The sequence below is a fragment of the Ictalurus punctatus genome, chromosome 12 (genome assembly GCF_001660625.3).
Source record: "Ictalurus punctatus breed USDA103 chromosome 12, Coco_2.0, whole genome shotgun sequence".
Taxonomy (NCBI): Eukaryota; Metazoa; Chordata; class Actinopteri; order Siluriformes; family Ictaluridae; genus Ictalurus; species Ictalurus punctatus.
The window spans coordinates 17,478,005-17,500,956 of record NC_030427.2 but is presented as its reverse complement, the minus strand read 5'-3'; the positions used below and the strand labels follow the sequence as shown (position 1 = coordinate 17,500,956).

General features: G+C 37.6%; 1 protein-coding gene across 3 annotated transcripts in view; it reads left to right on the top strand.

The window, feature by feature from the left end:
* The window catches only part of col11a2 (collagen, type XI, alpha 2), a 74,499-nt gene that overhangs the window by 17,711 nt on the left and 33,836 nt on the right, over positions 1-22,952 (top strand). Inside the window, exons 6-10 of one of the 3 annotated variants that reach the window (XM_053684002.1) lie at positions 1,884-2,006; positions 11,691-12,431; positions 19,885-19,938; positions 22,594-22,635; positions 22,822-22,884. In XM_053684002.1, coding sequence (XP_053539977.1) covers positions 1,884-2,006; positions 11,691-12,431; positions 19,885-19,938; positions 22,594-22,635; positions 22,822-22,884 — 1,023 coding nt within the window. Of the gene's footprint in view, positions 1-1,883; positions 2,007-11,690; positions 12,432-18,452; positions 18,678-19,884; positions 19,939-22,593; positions 22,636-22,821; positions 22,885-22,952 lie in introns of all 3 variants that reach the window. The other 2 variants (XM_017481471.3, XM_017481472.3) reach the window with 2 other exon arrangements.

Here is a 22,952-nt window from a genome sequence, read left to right as displayed (position 1 = left end):
GGAGCATCGAAATACACATTCCGTAGAGAATCTGTTCATGTTGACTTGATTTTTGTTTTTAATGTTTGTCTATAGCCACCTTGAGTGTAAATGCAAAAGGTTGCGGTATTGTGGCCTCACAGCTGGTTTGATTGTGAGCTTGTGTTACTGTCTATGTGTTCTCCCTGTGTCTGCATAGGTTTCCTCTGGGTTCTTTGGTTTACTCCCAAGTAAACTTAGTTTACACTGGTTGCTTTTAAATCCAAACATTTATGCAGTGTTGCAGTTAAATATGTTTTTCTGGTGTTTAGCTGGTGGTTATGTGGTGTTCGCATAGACCAACAGTTATATACGTAACTAGCATTTTGTTAGCATTAGTTATATAGTTTGTCAATTCACTTTTGCTAGCAGATCATTTTACTTGGTGCCAGTTTTATTTAGGTGAACTTTATTGCCATGAATTCACATATAGTCACACAGGTCTGGCAACACTGCTGATAACAGCTTTGAAAACGTCTTCATTTATAAATAATTTATCTTTTATGCATTTACCCTTTGCATTTTGAGAGCTACCATATCAAAGAGACATTTAAACCCTATGACTCATGTAGAATGCATTTAGTAAGTGGCTTACATTATGATCGCTTGCATAGTCAGAAATAAGGACTATAAGACAGAGAAGCTGGTGTGATCATTTCTTAATAATGGGAAGTTTGCAGGAAATAACAGGAACCAACAGCTCAGAGCTTACTCAATAAATATATCAGCAAGACCTTGCAATGTGGTATAATGCATGAATAATTAGTGGAAAAACAGGAAATGATTAGAGAATAGGAAGTGTGTGTGCTGTATTCAGGGAGATAGCCCTCTACTGGAAGTGTGGAGATGTTACAACACAGGCCCGTGTTACAATTACATAAATTGTACTGCCATGACGCACGGTGGCTTAGTGGTTAGCACGTTCGCCTCACACCTCCAGGGTTAGGGGTTTGAGTCCTGCATGTTCTCCCCGTGCTGTGGGGGTTTGCATGTTTCCTCCCCCAGTCCAAAGACATGCATGGTAGGCTGATTGGCATATCTAAAGTGTATGAATTCGAGTCTGAGTTGTGCCCTGATGGACTGGCACCCTGCCTTGTGCCCGATGCTCCCTGGGATAGGCTCCAGGTTCCCCATGACCCTGAAAAAGGAGTAACTGGTAGAAGATGGATGGTATTGCTATGAATAAAAACAATAAAAGTAGATCACAAATACTCTTAGTATAGTTTTTTTAATATATAGAATTAATGTAAAATACCCACATTGGCAAACCATGGACAAAAAGAATCTGCACCAGCGGTAGACCATAAACCTGGCAGCACAATCCATTAATTCATCTTCAGTAACCACTGTATCCTGCTCAGGGTAACAGTGGATCCAGAGCCTATACTGAGAACACTAGGCATGAGGTGGGAATACACTCTGGATGGTGTAGGACATTTTGGAAATGTGAAGCTTAATTTATAACTAGGTGCTGTAATAAACCTGTCATGTGATTTGCATGTTGAAGTGTTTATATCTTGAAATTTGAAAGCTTTATATTTAGCATTTAGATGGCATTTCCTAATTCAGATCTATCAACATCTGCAGTTTAGCCGTAGACTTTACAGGTTTAGACCTCTTTTTCTTCGACAATAACAGAGCAAGTAGAAAATTACACTTCTTTTTGAGCTAAAACAGCATTTAGACCAAAACCAGATAAGAATCCAAGACACTGAAGGTGTAAGGATGTCAAATATGCATTTGTTTTTGGTAGTGGTTACTTTCACTTTGCGTCACTTTATCTGGATAAACTTTGACTTGTGAATTTTGCATCCTCAGTCTTGTGATCGATCCTTCATCTTTCACCGGGTTACGCTTCTCTACAGGGTGACATACAGCAGCTGTTGATTGCCTCCAACCCTCAGGCAGCCTATGACTTCTGTGAGCATTACAGCCCCAACTGTGATTCTCCTGTACCCAGGATTCAGGCCCAGGACCCTAACACTTTTGTGAGTATCATTCTTACAAACACAGTGCTTGGAATTGCTGTAGTATACAGACCTGTTAGACTTAGTTAGAAATGAAAGGTTAATTTAATGTAAACAAACAAACAAACAGCATTTGGTTTTTATATAATAAGTACATTGTTCAAGTCTGAGTGCATCTCTCGTTATATCAACAGTCATCTTTAGTGCACACTTTGCAAATGATATTGAAATTCTTGACAATCATGGCATGATCTCATGTTTACTGAGGTGTTTGTATAGGAGGATTATGAATCTGACAAGCTGTTCTTTCCATATGAATAGCAAATGTATTATTATATCGCTACTTAATTTTTTTGTACAAGCTATTTAAACTCCTAATAAGCAAAAAAATGTTTTTTTTTGAGAAAGACAGATTGAGATATTCCTTCTTTGGAGAATATAGGAATTACAGGTGGGGTGCAAGTGAAATGGAAAATAACACTAATTAATATTTAAAAGATCATTTTGCATAGGAGTGTTGCATTTTAACAACAGAATACGGCAAAAAAATACGTCAAAAGAGCAAAATTCTGTTTTTTTCCCTAAAGAAAACAGCATGTATGCCACTCGACATGTCAATCCTGACTGACTGAAAGTCATTATGAGCTCTCTGCTTGAAAGATGAGCTCTCGGGTTTTGTAAATATTTAGTTTCCCCCACTTCATTATTGTGCATTTTTTAGTTTATTCATGTGAAAAGCAAAATCATCAATGTATGTCCAAGTTAATTATCATTAAATAAGTATATAACTAACATCAGATATTTATTATGGAGGCCACTGAAACATTGTCTGTAGACAGTATAAGAACTGTAGTTGTGGGAAGTGTGGCACATGTGGGAAAATGTTTGAAAACATCTGTTATAAATCTTTAAGTCCGGTCAAATTTTCATTCATTCATACATTCATGGAATTTTTGGACTATGAACAACACTAATGTGGACTGATAACCATTAATATTGGCATCCTTGGTAAATATGAGCAAAGAAGGATGTGAAAAATTGTCTTTGTTGTTTAACCTTTAGATCTTTTGTTAAAGAAAATATCACAAAAATACCCTGCTCTCATGAATATCAAACAATTGCAAACACAACACAGGTTTATAAAAAAAATATTTGTTAAATATGGGTGTGCAACAATTATTTGTACCCTTTTAGTCAATACTTTGTGCTACCTCCCTTTGTCAAGATAACAGCTCTGAGTCTTCTTCTATAATGCCTGATGAGGTTGGGTAATACATGGCAAGGGATCTGTGATCATTCCTCCATACAGAATCTCACCAGATCCTTCACATTTCGAGGGCCACACTGGTGGCTCTCCTCTTCAGTTCACCCCACAGGTTTTCTATAGGTTTCAAGTCAGGGGACTGGGATGGCCATGACCGGGCCTTGATTTTGTGGTCAATAAACCATTTTTGTGTTGATTTTGATGTAGTTTTGGATCGTTGTCCTGCTGGAAGATCCAACCACGGCCCATTTGAAGCTTTCTGCCAGAGATAGTCAGGTTTTCATTTAATATCTGTTGATATTTGATCATCCATGATGCCATGTATCCTAACAAAATGTCCAGGTCCTCTGGAAGAAAAACAGCCCCAAAACATTAAAGAGCTACCAACATATTTAACCGTGGGTATGAGATACTTTCCCATATGGCTACTTCTCTGTGTGCACCAAAACCACTTCTGGTGATTATTGCCAAAAAGCTCTATTTTGGTTTCATCTGACCATAGAACCCGATCCCATTTGAAGTTCCAGTAGTGTCTGGCATACTGAAGATGCTTGAGGTTTTTTTTTGATGAGAGTAGAGGCTTTTTTCTTGAAACTCTTCCAAACAACTTGTGGTGATTTAGGTGACTTCGGATTGTAGTTTTGGAGACTTTCTGACACCAAGGTGCAACTAACTTCTGCAATTCTCCAGCTGTGATCCTTTTTTTTTTTGGTCACTCGAACAATCCTCTTCAAAGTGCGCTGAGACAATATAGACACGTCCTCTGACATTTCCAGTTGATTCATAATATTTCCAGTTGACTGGAAATTCTTAATTATTGCCCTGATTGTGGAAATGGACATTTTCAATGCGTGTGCCATTTTTTTATAGCCACTTCCCATTTTGTGAAGCTCAACAACATTTTGCCACACATCACAGCTATGTTCCTTGGTCTTACTCATTGTTATAAATGACTAAGGAGTATTTGGCCTATGTGTAACCTTATGTTTATACTCCCGTGAAACAGGAAGTCATGGTTGAATAATTTCCTATTCCTAGACACCCATGTGTACCAACAAAATGTAAAATATCAATGGTAATATATATTTCTCATATTTTCCCAATTTTTGTATTCCCAATAATTGTTGCTTCACCTATATTTAACAAAGATGATGTGTGTAGGTCACGCTTCCGTGGTTGCTACATTTTCTTCAGTAGAAACATCTGAAATGGTTTTTTTTTCAGTAGCGTCTAGACCAGTGTCTTTAAACACAAGCATTCGCCTTTAAGGCCAAAATCATAATGATTAAGGCCATAATCACATGTAATGAAGTGAGTCTTTGGGCAGATGCAAGTGCGGTTTAGAGTTTTATTAGGAACAGTTAATCCAAAGGCCAAGGCAAAAGAAACAAAGCCAGGTAAAGGTTATGCGATCGCCAAATGGGCATAAAGCAAACAAGGCAAAGCACACAAGAACACAAGAAGCTAGAAACAAGCTCAAAAAACTGAAATGAGAACACAGGACAAAGGCTTGGTATGGGGACTCAATACTTTGCATTTGATCAACGACACACGAGGGGTTTAAATAACAAACATAACCAGGGGTGTAACACAAAACAGCTGTGATTATCGAGACCACGTGAGGGAAATATCTAGTGACATAACAGGGAGGAGACAGGGAATAAACCATAACAAATACAAGTACGGGATATAAACAAAGTCAATATCATGGCACCTGGAAGTGTGTGTTTCCCCGCCTCGGGCTTCAGAGCACGCTGCGTCCAACACTTTGCGCGAGGGGAAATCATGATATGACAGACAGAAAATGCATAATGTTTATTCAGATCATCATTTTTTTTTTATTTGCTATCAAGTGCAATATGATGTAACATAAATGTAAAAAAAAAATTAACAAGTAAAAATAAATGAGTACAGTGATACTGATGGCAATTATTCATATAGACATCTCATAGAATTCTAGTTTAATGTCAGTATATTGCTACATGAATAATCCTAGTTGTAATTATCACATTAATCACTGCAAATTGTCTTAATTTAACAATATGTCTTCTGTCAAGTAAACTGTCGTTACTTGACAGTTTATAAAATAGCATGAAAATTGAGAAATTTTAGAAACTTTATGAAATAGTACAAAGAACTAGAAGTACAGCTGCAGAAAGATGAAGGTTAACAGTCGTAGCAAGTGACAGCACAGGCCACAAAAATGATTTATTTTATGGTTTTATATTGTGTGCAGACAGTTAATTGTATGCACAGTTTAATGTGAACACGATACTAAATCAAGGTCATGAAATTGTAATGTGTACACAGGACATAGGCTATTTCATCACACTTTTAATTTGATTTATTAAAATAATAAACTAATGGCAATGTAGTACAATGTGCTCTCCTGTGATGAAAACATGGCAATGGTTTAAAAAGAAAGGTTGAGCGAGCACTTTACATTAGTGTTATTTGTAAATTTATTTATATAAAATTTTGTCCTAAAGATAAGCAATGTCTCTGATGCTGTCTACTCTGATCTCTGAGCAAAAAAAAAAACCTTGAGCCTTTGTTTTCAGTGACTTAAGTCCAAAAGAAACATATTCAGTGACTTAAATCTAAAAGAAACAGCAGTGTTTGTATATGAAAATTTGTGTGTATTCAGAGTTCAGTTATACAGGTACAGAAGATTCTCTTGGCTCTCCATTTAGATTATATAAATCCCCTGTGTGTAGTTAACACCACTGAGTCTGGGAGATTTTTCAATATCAGGCACTTGCCTTTAAACACCAACACATCAGAGAATGAAACAGCAAAAATTGTGTTTGTTTGATGTCAAATGCAATAAGATGTAACATAAAAGATAGAGGCACTTTAAAAATGAAACATTAATTAAACACAAAATACTAATATAGTTGTATACAGAATGAATGAGAAGATGGCAAGCATTGAAATAAAACAATTAATCAGATTACAGTGTATTCATAATATATTGCTGCATGAATAGTCCTAGTTTGGTTTACTTTAACAATACGGTTTCTACTATCATGTGATCTGCTGAGGGTCTAAGTCTTGCTAAACTGCATAGCTGCATTCAGTTTGGTCTGCAGGATTTGCTTTAAGAAAAAAAAAAAAAAAACTTGAAAAAGTTGGACCCATAATAATAAATGTTAGTAGCTAAACACTAACCCTGTGCAATGCTTGGTGAAACCTGACTGGTCGATGGTGACATGTTTTTAAGGAACCAGGCCGTCATTAAAAAAAAAATCCCCTTAGAGATTATAGATCATCTGAATTTAACTCAACCCCATACGCAAGACTATGACACAAACTTTGCAGACATCCTCAGAATCTTTTCCTGAGCATGGCTTTCAAGTTTTGTTCAAATCCATGCAACAAATTGTGTGAAACAGCTGTTTGAGTTCATTAGACTCTGCCTTGCTACATTTGATTGGCATACTGTATAGTGGCCATATTGTTTACAAATTTCAACATGTTTTTAATAATGATTGATATTCAGACTCTGCTGACCACCAATTTCATAGAAGATAGGACAAAAATCCTAGGGTTAGTTGCAAATTATTTCAAGATCTTAGTGGGTGAAGCTTAGCTTATGAGATATGGTCCAAAATGTAAAACACTGAGCTGTAGTGCCACCATCAGGTCGATCAGGCTCATGTTGCTTGGCTGTGTGTCCAAATGACCAAGTGTCTCTATGACTTATGATTTGGTCTGCACAATTTGTTTTATTGGAAGAAAAATAAGAAGAAATATAGCTGCAAGTAGTGATCTGCAGGGTCCAAGCACCATTTTATGACTTCTGTATTGTCAATAAAAAAAAGTTATGCAAACATTACTTTTCCAAGAAAAATTCCTTGTTACAGAAAAATGTGTGTAGAGTATGTCAGCAATATAGAGTATTACATAATAAACCACTTTTCAGATGAAACCATAATGAATTCTGTCAGCGATTAGCAGCAAAAACAGAAGCGAGTGAGACAGACAAACTCTCCGAAAGAACTGTAGCAGATTCTCCAAGATGCTCAGTAAAACTCACCAGTTAATTTCCTCTTAAAACTGCACAAATTATACCTGAGACTACTGATGCATTTTTAAAAAGCAATGGCTTGTCACACTAAATATTGACTTTATTTAAGTTACTACTGTTTACTGTAGATTTCTTTATAAAGAAACATTTTATTTTGAATAAATGACTGTTTTTAAGTACAGTTCCAATTCCAAAAAAGTTGGGACTCTATGTAAAATATAAATAAATGTAAATAAAAACAGAATGCAATGATTTGTAAATCTCATAAACCCATATGTTATTCACAATAGAACATAGAAAACATATCAAATGTTTAAACTGAGGAAATGTATCATTGTAAGGAAAAAATAAAGTAAATTTAAAACAAGGTAAATATGGCCACAACAAACGGCAACAAAAGGCTAGAAAACTAAGTGTTACTAAAAAGAAACAGCTGGAGTTAATTGGCAACAGGTCAGTAACATGATTGGGTAAAAAGAGCATCTTAGAGAGGCATCTTTAGAAGTAAAGATGGACAGAGGTTCACCAATCCGTCGAAAAACTGCGTCTACAATTGGTCTGGTCGCACCACATGATATTTTCACGTTCACTCAAATTGAACAGGCACAAAATTGACCACCAAAGCAAATCCAGACTTCAGCTCACCATGTCACCAAAGTCCATTATAAGATTTCTAATAAAAACATAGATTTACAGATAGAGTGTATTTTTAAAATTTATTTTCTTGAAGTCATACCAGATGACAGCTATACGGTATATACCCAAATTTGACAGTCTGATAAATCTTCTAGATGTTACATATAAATTTTTTCTGGTCCTACTTTCTCTCTAAATCAGTCAGAACTCTACATTAATGTGGTGTTTATGTCCTTTACATGCTGTGTATTCTATATGTTTTGATAGAGGCTCAGGTATAGCAATGCGGTCTCACACATTCAGATCCACTAATTTTTGTATGCAGCATTATATTAAGAAAATTATCTCATTCTCAAAGCAACCACTCTGCACAATGCAGCTAAAGAGGGAAATCCTGAAAATTTTCATTCAGTAATCATAGTCATAAAAAATGTATACTGTATATTGTATATCTAAAAGTAATTTGCATGTGTGCACATAAAAATGTACAGTTAGATTTTCATCACACACAAAAAAAATCCATTATAATGTATACTCACTGGCCACTTTAATAGGAACACTTGTACCTCTGCTCATTCAAGATTTCCATTACATGAGAAAAGATGTTAAACTTCATGCTCATTTTGCTAGCGAACTTGGCTCTCGCCAAGATAAGCACCAACTCAGATGTCACTTCACAGTAAACTAATGTCCTTATGTGTTTCCATCCATTTACGCTTCCTTCCATGTAATGTCCTTCAGTTTGGTGTTGATAGTTGACTCCAGGGATCTGCTTATTTTGATTGAGCTAAGTAGGGTACATCCCTGGGGTCTTCAAGTGGGCACCTTCCATCCTCGGAGTTTCGCCGACTAGCCCACGACACCTCAAGAGGGCTCGACGGTGATTCTGGCGTCCCAGAATCACCCCCCTCGTACCCCACTCAACTCAGCCCAGCTAATTTACCTCTACCTTTCTTTCTTTCTATTGTGCTTGAACTCCTCAACCAGAATCTTTCCGTCTCAACCACAGCCAATTGCTGCTCCTCTCTGCTGCTTCAGATAAATTCTTCACTGTGCGACGCAACTCTTGGCCGTTGAATCCTACATCACTAAGAAACCGGGGTGTAGAGTGTGCCACAAATCCTCAACATCCTACTTCCACTGGGTAAACCCAAATTCTCCATCCTCGCCGTTCTGCTTCAGTGGCTAGTTGAACATACCGCAATTTCTTCCTCTCATACGCCTCATCTACAGCATCTTCCCATGGCACTGTTAACTCTACCAGGTGAACAAGGCGTGCTGACCCAGACCACAAGACTATATCTGGTCGAAGGTTTGTGGTGGCAATCTCAGGTGGAAAAATAAGCTGTTGATCGACATCTACCAGTATTTTCCAATCTCTGGCAGCTTCCAGTTGTCCTGGGCGAGGATTTGTTTTAACACCTTTTCTTGGTGGTTGCTCTCCTGGACGGAGGAATATTGACTTTTGTATGTACTGTTTTGATGGAACAGGTGGCAACTTATTGGTCATGTTACGCCTGTCTTCCAATGCTAATGCCAAACATCGCAGCACCTGGTCGTGGTCAGCACCTTGCATCCTGTCAAAATGTGCCTTAATGTTGCAGATGATGAGCACAAAGGACACGAGGGATCCACTCCTACCCAAAGGTTTAGGTTCTGCAGTGATGGGAGAACATCATACGTTGACCTTATAAGGAAACTGATCCTGCTCTGTTCCATTGCCCATAGGTCTTGCCAGCCAGTCTTGCGTTGTTCCACACTCTCCCATCTCATCCATTCTCCCTGCTTGCCCTGAGAAATGGCCTTTATACACCTCATCTTCTCCTCCTTCTTTTGCTCCTCGTTAACTACAAGCTTCCTCCGTTGCACTGGGGCTGCCTTGTGCCATGTAGGAGGAGCTGAACTGAAACCAAGACCCCCTCTTCCATGTTGAACTTGCCCCATAATATCACCAATTTGAAGGGAAGCCTTTGCATCCTCCACAGCTTTCTTTGCCACCAACTTTCTTCCAGTTTTCAACACAGGTGCTGCCTCCCTTACGCATTTATCGCGTGACTCTACTAATGTCATTTCCAGTCGGACCTTGGCGCAGTTAAACTCCTCGGTTAAAGCGGAGACAGGTAACTGCAGTATTCCTTTACCATAAAGCCCCACTCTGCTGAGGCAGCGTGGAACTCCCAACCATTTCCTGATGTATGAACTGATTAAAGCTTCCAGCTTCTCTACTGCTGTCAAAAAAACCTCGTACACGGTCAGTGGCCAGAGCAACCTTGGTAGTAGGCCAAACTGAAAGCACCAGAGTTTTAATTTACCTGGTAAAGCGCTGTTGTCTATGCTCTTCAACCCTTCCACCACTTGTTGTCTAACTTCTCCCATACGAACTGTGTCCTTTAGATCCCCGTTGTACCATCTCCCAAGGCTCTTCACTGGCTTCTCAGACACTGTTGGTATTGCCTCACCATTAATGAAGAATGTTTTATCTACTACTTTAACTATAGAGATGCTCCTTGATTTAGTGGGCTTGAATTGCATTCGCGCCCATTCAAGCAATTATCTAATCAGCCAATCATGTGGCAGCAGCACAGTGCATGAAATCATGCAGATACAAGTCAAGATCTTCAGTTAATCTTCACATCAAGCATCAGAATGAGGAGAAAATGTGATCTCTGTGACTTTGGTATGGTTGTTGGTGTAGGACAAGCTGGTTTGAGTATACATGTGTTCATATTAAAGTGGCAAGTCATTGTAATTGTAATGTCATTCTACTGGAGCATATTTTTGTGACTTTTGTATCCAATGAATGCCATTTTGTTTTTCTCAGACCATCTTTTGTTCTTTTTTTTCTGGTAGTTCAGTCAAAATCTACCATCTGTTTCCAGTCGTCTGCATTCATTATTATTGTTAGAAACATTGTGTCGATTGGAAGGTTTATTAAATATTTGTTTTACAGGGAGTGATTTAAGCAACTTGTTGGGGTTGTTCCGATCATTACAGATCAGTATCATGACCTGTGATACCGCTAGGAAGCAAAACTTCCTTTTTGGGTAGTCTCAGCTATTGAAATGTCCTCTATTTATTGCCTCTATAATGTAATTTCTTCATTGATAGTGGCTTGGCATCTCATGTTCATATGGAGTACTGCAACAGTGAAAGTAGTGACACTCTGAATGGTCAAAAAATATCTGAATCTGTATGTTGCTTGTTGCTGTCATCTCTTTGCTCATGCTCAGTATGCCCTCATCTCTCTCTGCACAGTGTGCCAGTCAAGCATCAGTTTTTTATCAGAACCACAGGCTTTATTTGAACCTTGTTCTCAGTGTCCCTGCAAACCACAGGCTTTTTAACACAGTGAATAGCACTATTGGAGTATACAGAATTAAAATGCACTCTTAGCCTATGTTCGTATCCAACAGTTCTTATACTTGACATGCCTTTTTTTAATTGAATCAGCAAAAGAATATTCAATATGTACTTGCATTAACTTATTTATTTATTTATTTATTTTGCATAAAAATAGAATATTGTGTTTAAATATTTTCAACAGCAGTGAGACAGTCAATATGCCAGCGATCTTAATGTCATTATGTCATCAAACACCAACCCTTCTTTTTTTTTTCTCTCCTCCTGCCCTTCCCCACTACTTTCAATCCCCCTTTTCTCTGTTTTTATCTTTTACTCTCACTTCCCCAACTACTCTATTACATTAATATTCAAAAATCTAAATATATGTTCTGTACTTAAAAAAACTAACTAAAAAACCCAAAATTAATTGTAGGGCAGCAAGACATCCAAATCCATACCTCCTACTAAGACAGCTAAATCTTATAAAGCAACATCTAGCTCAGCTAAATCAGCTAAGGATATACGTGTTCCAGCCAAGCAAGCTGCCATGACTAAGCCTGCCAAGACCAGATCTACGTTTGTGAGACTGTCACATTCTGACATTAAGTCAACTGTAGCAGCTCAAGCAGGCCCTCGTTTAAAACCCACTGTTATAGAAAATAAGAAATTAAGGAACAGTGGCAAAGCATCTGAAAAAAAAAAGCCTAGTGGAAAAATTAAAGAAAATGGAGTTAGCAATGGCAAGGCTAATGATGCTGCTAAAGCTTACAGCAATGATAGAATAAATATCAGAGGTCAAGCCAGTGCCAACGGAAAGGTGGCTGTTAAAGTAAATGCTTTTTCTAAAGCCAACAGCAGCAGTAACAGAAAGTCAGCAGTTGTGACAATAACAAATGCTGGTGCTAAAGGCTCTGTCAAAGTAGCTGAAGAGATAAAGTCATCAAGAGTGATATCTAAGAAACCTTATAGCACAGAAGGAAAAACAGTTCAAACAGGAGTTTTGAAGTCAATCACCAAACCCCCGCAATGGAGGACACCTCACACAGCGAAATCCGACAATAGAGTCAAATCAGTGTTGAATCAGTCCCCGCCCTTCAACAAGCCTGCAGTCAGTGGCATCACCATCTCCGCTCCAGAAAAAGTCAAGACGAAACCATCCAATGGTTATACACAGGTACAAAGTTAAGAGCCCAAGTTGGCTGTCCAGATCTTTATTTCCAACCTCATAGTTAAGCAGCTAAAACCTCTACCCACAAATTAGCCCATAGTGAGAGTGTTGGCCTAGAATTACACTTTCCAAAAGAAGTGTTTTTCACAACATGCTGAAAAATGACATTTTAGAAACACTCTGACTCTGGTATTTGGAGAATCATTCTTTTAGGTATTACTCACATACTGTGACATTCCTGATTTTGTAGAAATCTGTAAATGTAAAAGCAGGTCAGTATCTGTCTACAAAATCAGAAATACAGTAGTACAGCCTGAGTATTAGCCCATGCGCAGTTCCATTGACATTTTTCCTATAACCGTATATTTTTCAGTCCACTATATCCTGAAATATAGGTTATAGAGTGCATGTGTTAACTGACTGATTTCAGTAGATACCTATCATTTCTTAAGAACTTGGATTTCCACTGATCTCGACCGCTTTTACTATCTGTTCAAAACACAAATACATTGACTTCTTTATCCTACAAATGTTTTAGATTCACTTTGCCCATGTATTGAGTCAGACCCAACCCTAAAACCCAACCCAGGTTTTTTCAGCTGCAGGGTTAAAATGAACAGTTGCATAACTGATACAGCATGAATGAATCATGCTAGCAATGGTCTACCAATGCTCAGGCTAAATGGTAATCTTCCTGTTTTAATGAATAGGTATTGGGATAATTGAACTTCAGAATATGAATTCAATTTTTCAATATTTATCCCTTTTTTTTAAATTATTATTATTTATTTTTTTTTAGAGCTAGTGACATTTCCTTGCTCAGATGCAAGGTGTGTCTAAGAATGAGGAAAAGCCTTAGACATTCTAGCATCCCAGCAATGAGGTTGGAATATACTGGCCCACTGGACCCTCTCCACCGTTTCATATATCAAATGATCTCAAAGATCATGAGAAACGATATGATAAAGCAGAATAAACTGTGACACTACTGCATGACTATCTATCTTAGACTTCTTTGTATTTACCCACGATCTCCTGTCACTATCAGTCTGCACACCCTATTTCAGTGTCTTCTAGTTCACAGAAAGTGTTTGTGTAAGCATGCAAATGTTTGTTAAAGGTAATGTTATGGGCCCACACATGAAATACTCCTAGCTGATTGATGCAGTTTCACAGAAGAACTACTGCTGCGTTTTTTTATCGATCACTAAATGAAGTTCTTATGTGGCTTACCTAAAACATGTGTTACTTTATCCATTGTTATTCAGAGCCATCCTTGAAGAAGATACAGTATAGCATTTCTGTGAGACTGTGGTTAATACTTATTGTTTTTTTTAAGGTCTGTATTGTTTAAGGGCTGTTTTACAGAAGAGATGCAAAATACTAAAACATTACATATTCTTTATTAAGCAGGTGAGAGTTGAGACGGAAAAGTAAAAATGTGTTTTTTTTAAATGACTTTATGAGACCTGCCAACCTTTACATATTTAAGTAGAAGCTATACATTTTGTGTATCACTGTGTATCACTCAGTAATACAGCAGAAGATCTGTTTTTCATAATATAAATCTGGAATGATTGACAATCCCTCGCCCTTCCCCCATCTCACCTTGGTAATGTTCTCATCTGCACCGATTACCTGCTCGAAAGGTGCATCAATTTGACACATTCACTTTCTGTAACGGTAAATGGAGAATGTTTTGGTTCATTAATGTAAAATAAAACACATTAAACATAGCTAACATTAGATACATATATAGTTAACATCAGTTTGCTATATTTATTTGGGAGGCAACGAACATAGTCAACAACGGCACTCTCAGTTTTTAGACAACATTAGGACCGGGGGAAATAAATGATTAAATAGACTTCATAATTAACTGTAAGTTTGAACATGTCAGTTCTAGACATATTCTCTAGTTATGGTTCTTCACAAAACAGTTAATGTATCATTTTAGGATCATTTAAATCAGTAAGTCAAGCCTTGAATATATTAACATAAAGTTTTATGGTAGTAATTTTGATCCTGGCTTAAACTTTTCCTTTTCTACACTAATTCCAATTTAGAACACACAGATTAGACATTTTGCCATAACACACCTTGTGCATTTATAATAATGAACTTGCACTATTTCACAATGTAGTATTAACACATTTATAGAAGGGATTTATTTATTTATAATCACACTATCCGTTGTCACCCAGATAATGATGGGTTCCCTTTTGAGTGTGGTTCCTCTCAAGGTTTCTTCCTCATATCATCTGAGGGAGTTTTTCCTCATCACCGTTGTCTCTGGCTTGCTCATTAGAGATAAACTCATACATTTAAATTCTGAATTTATATATTTTTGTAAAGCTGCTTTGGGACAATGTGCATTGTTAAAAGAGCTATACAGATAAATAAAACTGAACTAAACTTGCATTTAACTCACTAGACTTGATCATACAACTCTTTAAACCTTCTTCAGCAATTCAATTTTATTTGTATAGCGCTTTTTACAATGGTCATTGCCTCAAAGCAGCTTTACAGAAATATATAAACGCAGGATACAGATTTTAAATGTGTGAATTTATCCCAATTGAGCGACCAAGACGGTGGCCATGGTGGCAAGGAAAAACTCCCTAAGCAAACCAGCAAACCTCCTCAATCTTTTTACGGAATGCCCAATCAGGATTCTGCATACTCTGAGGCTGACCACACCCCCACCGAAACAAATTACTATTAAAACTTGAGGAGGAAGCCAACCCACAGCCAGACAGTGAGGTGAATGGATATGAAGTATTTACAGGATAAGTAACACATGCACTTTAGTCTGCTGAAATTAATGATGCTGAATACTATGTAGTCAGAGTTCAGTTGCTCACACACAGTGATTCAGTATTTAATACAGAAATAACACACACTAGAATTCAGACCTTAAATATTTACCCAGGGAAAGTTGTGCTTGTTCGGAGTTGGGTTAAGCACATGCTCATGTTTAGGGGTAACTACTAGCTTTAAAATGTTTTAGTAATGTGAACAATTTTCAAAATATTGTATATTTTCCAGCATTTTATCTTTCAACCAAATTCTACACCACTACTTTTCCCCTTTTCACATCATTTATCATAGCTGCAAAAAAAGGAAAATGTCAGTTAATTTTCCTCAGTTTGACAAAGTAGCTACTTTTCCTTAATTTCTTTATCAAAATGGTCTTTCTGATAGTTTGTGAGCTTAGCAATTGCAAAGCAGCTTCCCTTACATTGCACATGCTTTAGTGGATTTTCAGAGTTCGTCATTCAGATTACTCAAATCATATGCATGTACAGTAAGTCACACCTCTGAGGTCGTCAGACTTTTCTTAAGTTCAAGTGTCTTAAATAGGATTTTCAGTAGTGTTAGACTGCTGCCTTTAAACACAAGCCCTTGTCTTTAAGCCTGAAAAAAGTTGAAGATAGAAAATATGGATTGAAGAAGGAAAATTTTCTTTTCCTTTACTGTCAAATGTAATGCAATATAATATTAATGCCCGAGGCAACTTAAAGATAAAACAAACTAAAAAACTAAAAAGACTAATGGTGAGCATTGAAATAAACACCTAAAAGGAGTCTAGTATGTGATGATGATGTGTGATCCTGAAACTTCTTCTGCTTGGAGCTTTCTGTACTTTCTGGACTAAAGATTAAAGTGTATGCCCAAGACTCAAACTTGGTTCTACTCTTACTTGGATACTGTAGAATTGTACATAAAAACTTAGTGTAATCATGAAGACTATGATGTAACACTTAGTTACTGTTTGAGCTTATAGTGCACAGCTGTGGAAGAGTAATGATTTATAATTACACTATCAAGCTTATAAGATAGCACTTGAGTGTTTTATTGCTGGCACAAATTAATGTAGTCATGAGATACTAAATTGAAATCCAAAGTTACATGTAAGATGTGAATATCGATTTGGGTAATAAATCCCTGTGCACACATCTCACGTGTGATTCTTGAACTTAATCCCATTGTTTTTGCATGATATTGGCTTGAGCGAGGATCAGTATCAAGTCCAGTATTAATTCCACAATCAGGTCCAGTGCCACATAAATATAACAATTAAGTAATCGTATTGTCTCTTTCACTGTAAAAACATTTTACTGCCAAAGAAAGGGATTTTTTTCTTAATCTCAGATATTGCTTATTGCGCTGAGTGAACTTTTAATGGATAAAGTTATGAATTAAATGATCTAATTATCATATCCTTTAAAACCGTGCCTATGTTCTTTAGAGAAGAGTGTACAGAGTTAACAAAAGCGTTTCCATTATTTTATTATTTGACAAATGAAAATATCACACACACGATTGCGATTTCATGACCTTGATTTCTTATTTGAACATTAATTGTTGGCGCGCAATTAACTTTCGGTGTGTGATCTAAAAAAGCAAAATAATAGAATGTGCTGGATCAAGTGCTATTTTATAAGTTATTTTATACTTGTGGAGGCCACATTCATTTAAATCAAATTTGCAGTCTTATGATTACAGCTAGGACTATTCATTATTGTTCAGTGAACTGGCAATATACTAGACTCTTACTAGATGTTTATTTCAGTGCTTGCACTTTTAAAATATATTCAGATATATAATGTAATCATATTTTTTTATGATACATCATATTACATTTGGCAGAAAATAAAACTATTTCATTCTTCAGTCTGTATTTTCTATCCCCTGAAGTTTTTTGGGCTTAAAAGCAAGTGCTTGTGTTTAAAGGTGGTATAGAAGCTATTGAAAAACCCAGTCTCCATGCTTATTCATGAAAAATCTGCCAAACTCAAATGCATGGACTACACACATGTAATTTCATGCAGAAAATCATCTTAAGTATATGCTGAACCCATCTCTGAATACCATAACATTCTCTGTGTAAATATTCACTTTTGGATGTGTCCAACTCTGAATATGGCTTACTGTTAGTTATCAAACTAGATATCTGCAATAATGCCATTTCTTATTAACATAACTCTACAGCTGTAGTGCCATGTGTGGTCCAGGACCTTCATCTACAAGAATAATGCATAGCAGTCATTTTTATCAACTTTATTTAAGGGACAGTTTTATGATGTACAAAATTTCCTCTTGTTCCTATATTAACATTACAAATTAACATCACCATCTTGACATGAAGGAAATCTTGTAAAATGGAAGTCACTTAAGAATTGTTGACAAAAATTACAGAATCAATAGGCATTGACTACAGAGTGTACTCTATTACAGCATGCATTATTTCTTAAACAGCCAATAATCTCTTGAGATGAATATTTTTGAAAATATTTTTGAGTGAAGCATTTTGCTTTTACAAGTAGAAAACAAAACACCCTTACAGTAGTTATTTTATTAATTTTACTATTACTATTTTACTTTCTTTTTTTTTTTTAATGAAAGGGTTTGGGTGTCAAAGCAGAGTTATGAAAAGGTTCGTATTTAAATATGGTGTGAAGTTGGATGTGGACATGCGCAGGGAAATGGTAAGTTGGTGGTAAGGAACTTATAATATGCACAGTAGCAAGTTTAGAATTATAAAGTAAATGCTGCATCATATGCTTGTGTTTCTCTCCTTATTAAATATGAATAATGGTACTCTTGTAACATTTCTATGATTTACTTATAATATAAGATAATGTAGTATAGAAAACCAAATATAACTGCTGTTCATTATGGCACAGTACACAAGAATATGATCCAGCATGCCACAACCCATGCTCATAGCACCTGATATGCAAAGAGAGATGGTGTGTGTGTGTGTGTATGTGTGTGTGTGTATAGCTGCAGGTAAGGCTGATTATTCTGATTCTGTGCTTTCTTTCTTTCAATCTCTTCCTGTTTGTTTCCTGTTTGTTTACGTTCATCTTATTTCTCTTTTTCTTTCTAAATATCACTTTATTCCTTATCTCACTTCACTCCACTCTATCCTCCACTCCATTATTCTTTTTCTTCCTGGCACATGCAATTCTACTATTATCTGCTCTGCTGTCTACATTCATTCTCAATGACATGGCCCAGGTGCATAAGACGCATGTGGTGGGTGAAGAGGTAGAAGAGGTCAAAGAAGTTGGTGAGGTGATGTCTCAGACAAAAGATGAGGCCTTTGCTGAAGATTCTGTGACAGGAGACTTTGGAATGAAGGAATATGAATATTCCTACAAGGACTACAATGAGCCTGTTCCTGATGGAGAGAATGGTGGTGACATGGGCCATACCCTGGCTTCTGTCACACATATGGGAGGTGTAAGTCATGTTGTGCTTTCTGGCAAGTTCTCTTTTAAGCTCTTGAACATTAAGAGGTGATGCAGTTAGATTGTAGAGGCATCTTACAGAAATGGAAAGAGACTGGGCACAGAGATAGACTAAGCTTATCCAGTGTTACTCAGGTTTATTTTAACTTGGATTGCTGTAAATTTCCATCGACATGGTAACTTTATCAACACCAGTCTTCATGACTCTCTGAAAGATTCCACTGCAAACTCACTCAAACTCTTTTTCCCTTATTATTATTATACTTTGCATATCACAGAATTTGCCCTCACACCAAAAAGACTTTCTCAGAGTGGTCCATGTTGGAAAATGGAAAAGGGAAACTTGTTCTTGATCAGTAAAAACAACAACTTTTCCCTCCAATATAGTACCACTCTGATAGTTTTGAATGTATGCATGCATAAGTGCAAATACCAACATGGATGAGCATGCTGCATTCCTTTTTTTAGTTAGAAAACCAGAGGAAGAACAACACTAAAGATACTAGGAGCATTCAGTCTGACCGACAAACTTTGGTTTGAGACTACACTCAACTATTAATTGGTATAGCGCCGGAGTTTAACTGACTTCAGAAAACCAGGTCACAAGACGTGTATCTCGTGTCAGAGATCTACTTAACTTATTATGTTCAGTTCACTGTTAATCATTTCACATTGCCTTAAATTCATCACTCCTAAGTACTGAGAAAATACAAGACAAGTTTACAGCCCTTTCAGTAGACCTGGCACCTATTCTCCTGGGGAAACCTGCAGCAGAGGTTTGACTAAGCAAAGCATTTACTTCTGTAGACATTGCAAAATTCATGGCGGTGAAAGCAATGTTAAGTAAATGACTCTGGAAAATGAATATTCCATTGAATAATCTGTATGGCATTGTCACATGCAGTGTAAGTGAGCTCTTAAACACGTTGAGGAACACACTGATCACTGACACTGATCTTTGGGGTTAGAATCTTCCGAATACGTGAAGAAGATTCTGTGGCAGACGGATCTTGTATCAGGACGTTTCTCAGTGAAATCAAGTGTCAGTCAAGTGCTCACAGTTTGATGGTTTTCATTTTTTAACTGTTTTAAAAGCATTTGTTGTTGTTGTTGATGTTGTTCAGCGGTTATTCAAATTGAACTATACATTGTGAATACTGACTGGAATGTGTTGCTGCTTACGTATGTGTGTCCCTCAGGCTGCTGTGAGAGCCCAGAAGGGAGAGAAGGGAGCACCTGCGGTCCTTGAATCTGTAAGTACTACCATCATATACAGGTTGCATATAAAGGCACAAACACAATGAGTTGCTAATTTTTTTAGCTACTTTGACACAATTTGTACATTCTAGTTAGTAATGCATATGTTTATTTGTTTGTTGTGGATGAGCTAGCTGCTCAGCTGAAATCGCTGTAGCACAGCACAGAAACACCTTATAGCTTGATGATGATATAATCCTAGCTTAATGTTGGATAAGAATGTGATGTCTATAGCAATCTGAGAGATTTCTACCACCAAGTTCAAATAACGTTCAAAAATGATTCTGGATCAGCCACTTTGAGTCAGCATGCGTCACTGATCTGCCTCTAAACTAGCCGAGCGAATCCCGCATGGTGCATGCACATCTCTCCACAACATGCAGTGTGATATCAAAGATATCAGACATGTCAGCGCTCCAGTAACCTGCCTACTCCCTATATCTCAACCCTGTTGAACATCTTGGAAATGATCGGGGAAGAGTGGTTTGTAGTAACAAGCTTCAACCATCCGATTTTCCGTAACTTTGCAATTCAATAATTTCCAATAAATGAAGTGGTAGCTCAGTCCATTTAGTGGAAATTATTGAATATTCAGTACAAAATGCGAAAAGAAGATAATGTCTGATAAATGTAAGAGCAGCATGGTGAGGAACACATGCATACCCAGACCTTCCAACAAAGTCAGAAAGTGACCATATGATATCATTCTTGTTAAAAATATTCTTACAGCCATTTCTCCCTTTTTTTTCTTCTTACTTCCTACTCATGTTGCACCTCATGTAACATTTGTAGCAGATTTAGACCCTGATCTGGGGTTGAATGTGAATGTGTAGAGGAAACGTGAGCTCTTAAACAGAGCTGTCATTATATCCAGAGATCTGATTTTCTGATAGATTCCATTGTCTACAGCCACATCTGAGACATTTTTCCACTGAACAGTTACAGTAAAGTGATAGTTGAACCTTGAGGTCCAATGTGACACACAGAAAAGAATCTAGATCAGCTGCTACTAGCTTAAATGCACTACCAGCAGGCTCGAAACAGGCTTCAGCAGCCACGGTTAAGATGGTAGCAGCTTAAATTGGACTGGATGCTGACAGGCAGTTCATTGCCCCAAATCATAAAGGACTTCACTGTCCCACCGTGTACAGATCACTAAAAAAAGGTTTTGGTGCCTCTGCTATCGTTGGTGGTTTCAGAACAAAGTGGTGCATCCAGTTGTGTGCTGGTCAAGCACTGAATACAGACACATTGGTGATATTTTAGAGAGAGCTTATCACATACAGGAAATTTGTTTGCAATTCTGCTGCATGTTTTGGAACTGTCACTCCAATTTACAGCTGTCAACTGCTCTGTGGTGGAGCTGATAAAACCTCACTCCTGTCAGTGGGACACCTAGGCCGTGACATGGGACAGCTGTCTGCCAGTCTTATTGCCAGACATATGTAAATCAACCATGTGAAATCTGGGCTATATGCCTTTGTTGCTCTCCTGCTAGCAAAGAAGCTGTAGAGGAGAGGGAGGGTTTCATGCACTAGAACCCAGCAAAGCCACCTGGACCAGCCATACAGCACCCCCAATTCACTTATTTTTAATACCCACATCATTTCCTTTGTCCTGATATGAGCAAAAGGATGATGTCATGCTCTCTGGCCCCTAGGAGTAGTCTGAGTGCTCCCCAATCATCCTGTGGTATGGGTCCTAACTTCGCAGCTGAAAGCATTGCTCATCATGGGCATAAAGCTGTCTCCTTTGACATGTTAAGGCTAGCAGATGCTATGTATTCCATGGAACCACAGAAATGATTCACAAATATGAATTTCCTTGTATCCATCTTCCCAGAACACAGAAGCCTTTTGAAATTTGGCCTCTCTCTAGCTCCACGAGTGTTTTCATAATATAAATGTATGCAGGCAGTTCAGCCACATCTGATAGCCAGAGGTATTAGGGTACTTATTTGTCATGGTGAAGACACATAGGGAGCTCCGCTGCCTGGTCAGAGACTGGTCCACCGGGTGATGAACATTATCTCTGTGGCCTACAGTCAGACCAGGACTCTGAGCCATCATACTTCTCCAGGTTCGACAAGTGTAACATTGCTCCTACCAGTGATGGTAGCGTGGTGGCCCCCTCCGAACACCTTTCCAGCACATTCCTCATGACTCTATGGTGTACGTTATCCATGTGATATTCATCTTCCCTGGCTTGTTACACTCATTACACAAGTACCTATGACCATGTGAATGTTTGATATCTGCCAGGATTCTATGTCATTTGGAACCAGCATCAATCTGGTGCAAACCTGGTGAGAATGTTCCATTGAAAGATGGGTGCATGTTACTGGTATTTATAGCAAATACTACTGTACATGATACAGTGACTTTTTTGAAAGGTCATGCCATGAGCAAAAGAAGGCGACTAGCATTCTAGTCTACTAAATTCTAGCCAACTCTCTCTATGCTTGTGTGGGTTTCTTCTTTTTGGGTCTCCGGATTCATCTCACTCCCCCAAAACATGCTAGTGGTTACTCTCAGTTGTCCCTAAATGTAAAAGAGTTTGTGAGGATGTTTGTTAATCCCCGTGATGGACTGGTACAGGATGTAACCACCATGACCCTGACCATAATCCTTTTATTATTTTCATTCTCACAGGGCATGTTGATTGAGGGACCACCGGGACCAGAAGGACCGACAGTGAGTATTAAAGTCAATTTGTAATATTAACAGATCATTTTGGATAGGCAAATTGTGAGTCTGGTGCATCAAATCTTTTCTCTTTAACAAATTAATTATCACAGTCATAATACCTGTTTCATAAAGACATTAAAATCTTATATTTCAGTTGTTCTTCATGCAGTTCTCTTTAATAATTTACCGCAGGGTCTCCCTGGCCCTTCAGGGTCTCCAGGACTGCCGGGCTCTGTGGGTGATCCAGGTGAAAGGGTGCGTTTGTATTGAGAACTTGATATCCAAGTGTGTTTATAGTGTGTGTGAGAGAGGTATATTGTCTA